General features: G+C 39.3%; 1 protein-coding gene across 1 annotated transcript; it reads right to left on the bottom strand.

Annotated features, from left to right (window-relative positions):
* Positions 1-4,145: 4,145 nt before the first annotated feature.
* On the bottom strand, positions 4,146-7,302 carry LOC121856548. Its single transcript, XM_042352145.1, has 2 exons — positions 6,260-7,302; positions 4,146-5,928 (listed from the first exon to the last, which is right to left on the bottom strand). The coding sequence occupies exons 1-2, from the start codon at positions 6,700-6,702 to the stop codon at positions 5,391-5,393; spliced, it is 981 nt and encodes a 326-aa protein (XP_042208079.1). The 5' UTR covers positions 6,703-7,302; the 3' UTR covers positions 4,146-5,390.
* Positions 7,303-9,200: the final 1,898 nt, after the last annotated feature.

Genomic DNA, 9,200 nt, shown 5'->3' with positions numbered 1-9,200 from the left:
AAGGGTTAAATGTCGTATAGTAGCTTCTCAAATTTCGCGAGTTTTTAATTCTTAACGTATTTTATTGGAACACAAAAAAATAAATAAATAAAAATTTTGACGGCGGAAACTTGAATTTCGACGGGTTTGAACGGCCCGCCAACGTGCAGACGACGTGCATAATCGTGTAAACAGCGTCATTTCTCTTATGTACAAAAGATTCATTGTTGTTTATTACTGAATGTCTTTTTTATTGAATTAATGTTTATGTGTGCAAAATGAGCAATACAATTCATTAATAATACGTAGAATATTAAAACACACGAGGAAATGACACAGCATTGTATTCGTTGATTACAAAACCAGTGACTGACTGGTTCTACATATAAAACTGAAGAAAATAAGACCTTGGTTGTAGCTGCAGTAAAATTAATATGGTTGTTTTAAGTAATGTTATTTAATGTTAATAAATGGAACAATAGAAGTAGCTAACGATAATGGTAAAGAAAAAAGAGAGATCGCATATGTAAGTGCGCATGCGCACTTATTTACTGTCCATATATATTTTAATTAATGTTTCTGAATTTGTTTTTATTGAATTAATGTACGTGTGTGCAAAATTAACAATACAAATTATTAATAATACGTGGAATATTAGAGGAGACGAGACGGCTGCCGGCATTGTTTATGTTAAAGCTTACGAAACCAGTGACTGATTGGTTCTACATATAAAACTGAAGAAAATAAGACCCTGAGTTTAGCTGTAGTAAAATTAATGTAAAAAATGAATATGGTTGCTTGAAGTACCTGTAATGTTATTTAATATTAATAAATGGAACAATATAAGTAGCTAACCATTAATGGTAAAAAAAAAAAGTGAGACTGCTCGTAGGTAAGTGCGCACATGTGAAAATATATCGTCATTACTCTACATAAGAATATGAAAGCAACACTTATTTACTGCTCATATATATTGAAGGGTTAAATGTTGTACTCTGTATAGACAAGCAGAGAGAGAGAGCAGCCGAACTGCCGGATGTAAACAAACCTTAATTACCCGCGGGTTTTTTTTGTAAGGGGATTAGCCCACCCGGGAATAGGTCTCTGACCCACATTAGGGCCTGAGGGGCAAAAATTTAATACTCCTGTAATAATAATAATAATAATTCAGATAAGTAAAAAGAAAAAAAAAAAGCTGCCTATCTACCTATTGGACAAACTAAAATCGTTCCGGACCACGGGAGTTTCCGGACCACAGAATACCGGACTAGAGAGGTACAACCTGTGTGTATATATGTGTACTATATATATGCGTGTATATATATATATATATATATATATATATATATATATATATATATATATATATATATATATATATATATATATATATATATATATATATATATATATATATATATATATATATATATATATATATATATATATATATATATATATATATATATATATATATATATATATATATATATATATATATATATATATATATATATATATATATATATATATATATATATATATATATGTTCTTCTAAACCAGTATGCCACAGTATTGGGGAGAACATAATTCCTCTACCTTTACCAACTGTGTATATGGTGAGATGACTGTTAGTGTATGTAACAATCATTTGAGAAGTTATAGAGTCTCACTGTGTATAAAGTATTTTACTCTTTAAATACCTAATACAGGAGTTAGGGCGTCTGTATAGAAAATGCGATCCATCCAGCTGCTATCTGTTGTGTGGTGGGTGTAGGCGTGTGGGTAATGTCATTCTTCCCTCCCACTGAAGGCTATACGCTGATACGATGTCGCCTCCACTGAATGTCAAATCTTCTGCAATCCCGTATATATAGGGGACTGTCTGATGACACCGGAAATACTGCAATCAACGATCGCGAAACCACAACAGCTGTACAGACAGAATGAGAAACACTCACTTACTATCGTCTCAATACGGGATATTCTTAACACTCGGATATTGTTTGTAACGCGTCACTGTAGGGTGTTTGTTTTTCTTGTTTTCACAAAACACTGACGTCTTGGTATGTAGACTGATAAGCATCCGTCTCCACCGTTGCTGCAATTCCTGATGTGTAAATCACCGTATCTTCCGCTATCTATGAGCGTAAAGAGAGAGAAAAGGGGTCACCTACCCTCCGTTTGATGTAAGTTTGGGAGTGCTATTCTCTGAGTAGTGACCCATCAAGGGAGAAGGGAATTGGGACTTCGTCCCCTTTCCAGGGAATATGGACCCATCCACTGCGGCTCTCAAATAAAGTTTTCCTCTAGTCAAGGTTACCAAACTACTGCTCGCTTTAGGTGGCCAGAGAGCCGGCTACTTATGCCTTTACTCAGTATGACGCAGCTTCCCGTGGGCACACCTTATCACGGGCATTGAACATGTCACCTCATAGCCAGTGGAAAGTTACAGGGGATAAATCTGAATATAAATCATATGTAAATAACCCATTTATATAATATTTCTGTTGATGAGACAGGGGCCATTACAGGTGACACAGAGGCATGGTAGGTGACACAGCTGCATGGTAGGTGACACAGGCATGATAGGTGATACAGAGACATGATAGGTGACACAGAGGCATGATATATGACACAGATGCATTGTAGCTGACACACAGGCATGGTAGGTGACACAGAGGTATGGTAGGTGACACAGATGCATGGTAGGTGTCACAGAGGCATGGTAGGTGACACAGAGTCATGGTAGGTGACAGAGGCATGGTAGGTGATACAGAGGCATGGTAAGTGACACAGAGGCATGGTAGGTGACACAGAGGAATGGTAGCTGACACAGATGTATGGTAAGTGAAACAGAGGTATGGTAGGTGACAGAGGTATTGTAGGTGACACAGATGCATGGTAAATGACACAGATGTATAGTAGGTGACACAGAGGCATGGTAGGTGACACAGATGCATGGTAGGTGAAACAGAGGTATGGTAGGTAACACAGATGCATGGTAAATGACACAGAGGTATAGTTGGTGACACAGAGGCATGGTAGGTGACACAGAGGCATGGTAGGCGACACAGAGGTATGGTATGTGACACAGAGGCATGGTAGGTGACACAGAGGTGTGGTAGGTGACACAGGTGTATAGTAGCTGACACAGAGGTATGGTAGGTGATACAGGTGTATGGTAGCTGACACAGAGGTATGGTAGGTGACACAGGCCTGGTAGGTGACACAGAGGCATGGTAGGTGACACAGAGGCATGGTAGGTGACAGCACAGAGGAATGGTGGCCACAACACAGAGGTATGGTGGGTGACATAGGCATGATGGGTGACACAGGGCATGGTAGGTGACACAGAGGCATGGTAGTGACACAGAGGTATGGTAGTGACACAGAGGTATGGTAGTGACACAGAGGTATGGTAGTGACACAGAGGTATGGTAGGTAACACAGATGCATGGTAGGTGACACAGTTGCATGGTACGTGACACAGGTATGGTAGTGACACAGAGGCATGGTAGGTGACACAGAGGTATATTAGGTGACAGAGGTATGGTAGTGACACAGAGGTATGGTAGGTGACACAGATGCATGGTAGGTGACAGAGGTATGGTAGTGACACAGAGGCATGGTAGGTGACAGAGGTATGGTGGTGACACAGATGCATGGTAGGTGACAAGAGGTATGGTAGCTGGACAAGAGGCATGGTAGGTGACACAGAGGCATGGTAGGGACACAGAGGCATGGTAGGTGACACAGGCATGGTAGGTGACACAGAGGCATGGTAAGACACAGTGAGGTGACACAGAGGCATGGTAGGTGACACAGAGGCATGGTAGGTGACACAGAGGCATGGTAGGTGACACAGATGCATGGTAGGTGACACAGAGGCATGGTAGGTGACACAAGAGGCATGTTAGGTGACACAGAGGCATGGTAGGTGACACTGTGGAACGGTAGGTGACACAGTAGCATGGTAGGTGATGCAGGTGGCCAGATATGCCAGGATTTTCCCAGATAATTATATATGTATTGGCATTTCCTGAGTTATACAGTACTAATACATTCCAAGACCATATCCATGCAGAGTTATAAATTCACAGTTATTGGGGGTTTACTGTATGTATGTTGTGTTGTCAAAGTAAGAGCAACCATTGAGACCCTGCAATTGTGTGTAAATGAGGCAGAAAGTCAGATGAGCAACCTGGAACTTGGTCACATATGGCAGGATGGTCTATTATCTTCCCAAGCAGTAGTACCTCCCTGTTTGATAGCTGTCTAGTACCTAATGCCTTGGTTTATTACTGCATTATTTTCCTTTTTTAGCATTGTATGTACAGTCACTCAAAATAGTATCTGAAAAGTGGGGTCCGATGGATGTCAAAACGAACACTATAACCCATGTAGTCTGGGCACTGTTGCCTGGTTCTCTGCCACTTCCCCAAAACATACGTCCAATGTGTCATATTGTCATGAACAATATTTTTCAGATACTTTTTTGAGTGACTTTACATTTAAAGAAATATTTGTTTGCACAGTGATTATAAATAGACCCAGAGCAGAAAAATTCAGGGTTACCCAAGAGGTTGGTCTTCCCACCCACTCACCAACCATGTGAGGATGTGGCTAAACGGAGTGCAATCTTTCATAACACTGGGAGCAGAAAGGTTTGGAGTGATTTTCTCTCCATTTTCCTGTAATTGCTTTACAAAATTATTTATCACTTTTATACTGTATATTTAGTATATTTGTCAAAGGCTGAAGTAGGTTTTACTGCATCATGTGTCTCGGATGTCTCCATAGGTGTGAGCGTTTTAACGAAATTAATCTCGATTTAGCGAACTAGCTCACTAAATTGAGTGAAAAATAACGAAAAAAAGCCTTCCGCTAAATTGAGTTCGTTATATCGGATTCCGTTAAATGGAGAGTAAACTTTGCCTTGTTCTTATTTTAAATTGTGTTTACAAGATGATGAGGATATTGATCTTTAGTGTGTACTGTACTGGCCACCTGATGAGAGCAACTATCTTGTAGTCAGTCACTGTGTAAATTTCGGGTTTACTGTGCAGTAAATGTCTTCTCTGTGGAACCGGGTTGTTTATTTGTTCAAAACGTATCTATGAAAATCTTTGAATTAATTATGTTTAACAATAACTTTAAGTTAGCCTTCCTTATTCTTTAACCTTTAATTTACATTGCATATCCTTAAAAATAGAGAGCATTTCAGTTAATACACCTGCTTGTTCAACTTGCTGATCCTTCAAAACATTCAGCAGTTTCACCTCAGTCTTTACTCTTTCACTTTGATGTTCCTCGAAAAATGTCATTACTGAATCTTTTGCACTAGCCATACATTTATGATTTTCGTCTACAAAAGAAACTTGACTCTTTAACCTGCTGGTTTCAGATGTCATATTTTCAGAGGAATCCATATGAATGAAAGCACTTCCATCCCCCAATATCTTATAACTGAGAACAGTATCTGTTTCTTTTTTCGAGGCCTCCCTCTTTTTCTATGAGGAATGAGTGACTCACTACTTGGCAGATTAAGTTTTGGTCTTTTTTCAGGCGTATTATTTTCTGAAGAATTTGGTGTGCTCTCATTGAAAAAGTCATCATCTGAATTATCATTCAGTGCTTTTGAAAAAAATGTAAAGCGAGTCTTTCTACCAGAGCGGGTCTGGATGACCTTTGTTTCTGGATCATCTTTAATATTTTTTTGTGAGTGATGAAAATAATCATCTGTTTCTGAGCTTAATAATTCTTCATTAACAACAGTACCAGTTTCTGAATCACAAGAATTTAATGAGAAGTCTTTATCTGAATGACATTTTCTCTTTCTCTTTTGTTTCTGAACATCACATTGTCTCCTGTTTGAAACTTTATTGTTGGTATTTAAAGTAAGGTCTTTGGGTAAATATAAAACTAAGTCTGAGTGTGATCGTTCTTGTATGTATATTATGTATGCTGGATTATGTATTATGTATGTATATTATGTATGTGCTCCATTTATATTTATTCAGCCTAGCTAGCAGCGTGTGGCAATGTTATTACCATATCCCACATGCTTAATTAATGTGCCTGGCGACGTATGGAAGCTGCTAATGTATCACTTGCCATACGTCGTCTATGGTAGTTGACCCGGACCTTAGCTAGGGAGCAGTGCTACCCACCTCTGTGTACATACTCTTATCCAGTAAACCGAACCTACAAAACTATACAGGTGTTTGTGTTCTCTCCTGTATATAGAACTTATTACCCAGAACATCTAACAGTTCTGAGAATGTATAAAAAGCTCCCTTACCTTGTTTAGAACAGCTCTTAGTTATTGTACTGTGGGTTTCCCTAAACAGGTTCTTGTAAATATCAGCACATTTCTCAGTATTAATGAGTTTTATCTGTTCTCTAGGATCACTGCCACTGCAGGAGGGTAGAGGAACATCCACCGCTGAAGAATCACCTGAATCTTGTGTTACATCACAATTTTCATTTACTGGGGGTACATATTTTTTAGCCAATTTTTCTTTCACTGAAGAAGATAGCACATTTTGTACTTCTGATTGATCACAGATATTTCCAGTACCATAACTTCTAAGACAGTTTTCTGAAGTAATTTTCGCCATTCCACTTATATGGGATTCTATGGTTCCAGAATCTTTCAAACATGACCAGGTAACTTGGACAGTCTTTTCACAATCTGGGTAACTACCACTGCTTTCCATTTTTACATAATCTGCATCACCATGTTTTTGCTTATCTAAATTCACTTTTAAACAAGAAAGATTAAAGGCTAGGTACTCAACTGCTGTTTCATAGCCTTTCTTTTCTTTACCATTCAGCACATCAGAATGTTCCTCCTCAGAAATCCAACCCGTCACTGCTGCCAGTACAATCTTCGTCACTGTCCATTACACTTCTGTTTTTCTTCTGCTGTACTTGTTTTCCTGTTCCCAAACCCCCAAAAGAAGAAACTTCAGTAATATGTAGAAACAATGAAAATGTACACCAACTCATGCTCAAATTTGTGATAATAAATAATAGTTCCTACAAAACAAGTTGGAAATATCTTCATTATTATTCAAGCAGTTGGCTGTTAAGGTGAGTGTTAGCTACAGTAATCAGCATACAGGTTGAGCATCTTTTATCCAAAATTCCAATACAACTAAAAGCTTTTATGAATGGACTGTACTGTATGTGAGTGAGAAGGCAAAGGTACCGTAATTTTGGATAACTTGGATGAAAGGATGAAGCCGTTTTTTTTCTAAAAAACAGTTTTTGTGATATACAGTAGGCTCTCGCCAATAACGTTTAATAGGTGCCTGAAAAACGCCGTTATTAGCGAAAACGTTATTTGTGTGACATTAAAATACATGTAAAAAGGGTTTATTGGTGCCGCCGCCCCAAGAATTTCACCCAATTTTTCCCCTTGAAGCCCTCCTAACACTTTTTGTTCGCTGAAATAAAAAGAATTGTTATTCAATCATCAAAATAAAGAGTTTGAGTAATATAACACTTAGTTTGGGGGAGTTTTTGAGGTGCTTGATGTGATGGTTGTTCCGTAACTGAGGGCCGCTAAGACTTGCACTGTCTTTCATTCTTCAAGCTAACCATTTCACAAGAAAATGCTCTGTTATCACTAACAACCTGTTTCTATCACTTTTATCATTCATAGCTCGCCTCGCATTTCCATTACTACCGAAATATTTCTTAGCCAGTGCAATACTCTTCTTGGTCTCCTCTAAGTTCCTCTTAATATTTCGCACTGTAGACTCAGGACGGTTCAATTTCCTCACAATATCAATGTTCCGTGCACCACTTTCAATGAGCAAAACAATCTGTTCTTTAACCTTGACCGAGTAGGCAGTCTAGGGTGACAATAGTGCATAGGGGTGAATTTCTAAAATTGATTAAATGGAATGGCCATTGGTCCAATACTGCGTACCCATGAAAAAAGAACACAGGCGAAATCCTGGGTCATTTGGACAATATTTAGAGGTAGCTCAAGTCAATTGAAGTTTTATCCTTTTGGCAAAAAATACGAATATTCATAATATGCCGGTTTATTTTAAAATTTACATATTGAGCAAGTTTATGTGTACACTGTACATATAAATGATTAATTCCTTTTTAAAATGAAACTGCAGTGAACACGCTTACATCAATGGGTGGGAGAGGTGTGGACAACCCATTCATTGTTTTCGCTTTTTGCTTGTAAGGTCCTGTTTTGATGTCCCTGGTTGTGACCGCCTCTGCTCTTCAACAACCTGCAGCAGATGTTGACGCTGGTCTTCACTCTTCATGATCTTGCTGTTGAATGCCTGTATCAAGGCAATCCCTCTCTCTGCAGTGTCGTTGATGACTCTGAGACCACCCACAACTGCGACGCCAGTTTTGAAGTCTTCATCATCAGACCATGTGTCAGGTTCCTTGGACAAAAAAGAAGTCTTCATTTTGAGACTTTCAAATAGAAAGTTTGATCCTCTAGAAGCAAAGTCTGAGAGCTGCTTTGTGGGAAGGGAAGATGTGGCAGGAAGAGCAGCACGTTTTGGTGAATCCTCGGTCGCCTTCCTCTCAACGATTGCCCGAACTATGTTTGTCTTCATTGTTGCATTAACTTGTGGATCGAAGAGTGCAAGACCCACCAAGCCTTCACTGAGGTACCACAGGTGACGACCGAAGACTGTGAGACATGTTCTTGATATTTTGACGTCGTGGTACTCTGACAGGTCTTGGAGGAGCCGCAAATCATTAGCAGGAGCGGAGGATGGAACGGAGGCCGTGAACCATGCACTGACATACACCTCTAGCACAAAGAATGTGAATTGTTTCAAGCCTAATGTCTCACGAGCAGTTAGTTTAAACTGATTAGCAAAAATCTGGATCTTCATGACATAAATGAGCTTAGCCATCCACCGTGCTCGGTGAAGTGCTCCGGGCCGTCTGAGATTAAACTTGGGTAGAGCTCCATCGAGACACCTGATTGCTAGCTTGATTGTGATTCTGTTTCAGACGAAGAACCCAACTCATCATATTCAAGAGCAGAACTGGCTTGATTCTGTTGTAGAGATTGCTTACTCTTGCTTTCTTCCCGACGCTTGATGGAACAAGCAATCTTTTTGTCTACTCCTGCCATTACACCTCTTCTCCCTTTTTCTCGTTGCGCTGCCAGGAATGCTCGGTCTTCTTTGATGGTCAAGAGCTGCATTGCCTTGGGGTGGGC

Source organism: Homarus americanus, unplaced genomic scaffold (assembly GCF_018991925.1).
Source record: "Homarus americanus isolate GMGI-L3 unplaced genomic scaffold, GMGI_Hamer_2.0 scaffold32264, whole genome shotgun sequence".
NCBI classification, from domain to species: Eukaryota; Metazoa; Arthropoda; class Malacostraca; order Decapoda; family Nephropidae; genus Homarus; species Homarus americanus.
This window is presented reverse-complemented; position numbering and strand designations above follow the sequence as displayed.

What these genes read in the sequence shown, in the direction of transcription:
- LOC121856548 (XM_042352145.1), bottom strand. Translation starts at nt 6,702, where the DNA reads ATGGAAAGCAGTGGTAGTTACCCAGATTGTGAAAAGACTGTCCAAGTT. An exon ending in GGAGCTTTTTATACATTCTC is followed by an intron (nt 5,929 to 6,259) that starts AGAACTGTTAGA and finishes AATATACATACA; the next exon opens with AGAACGATCACACTCAGACT.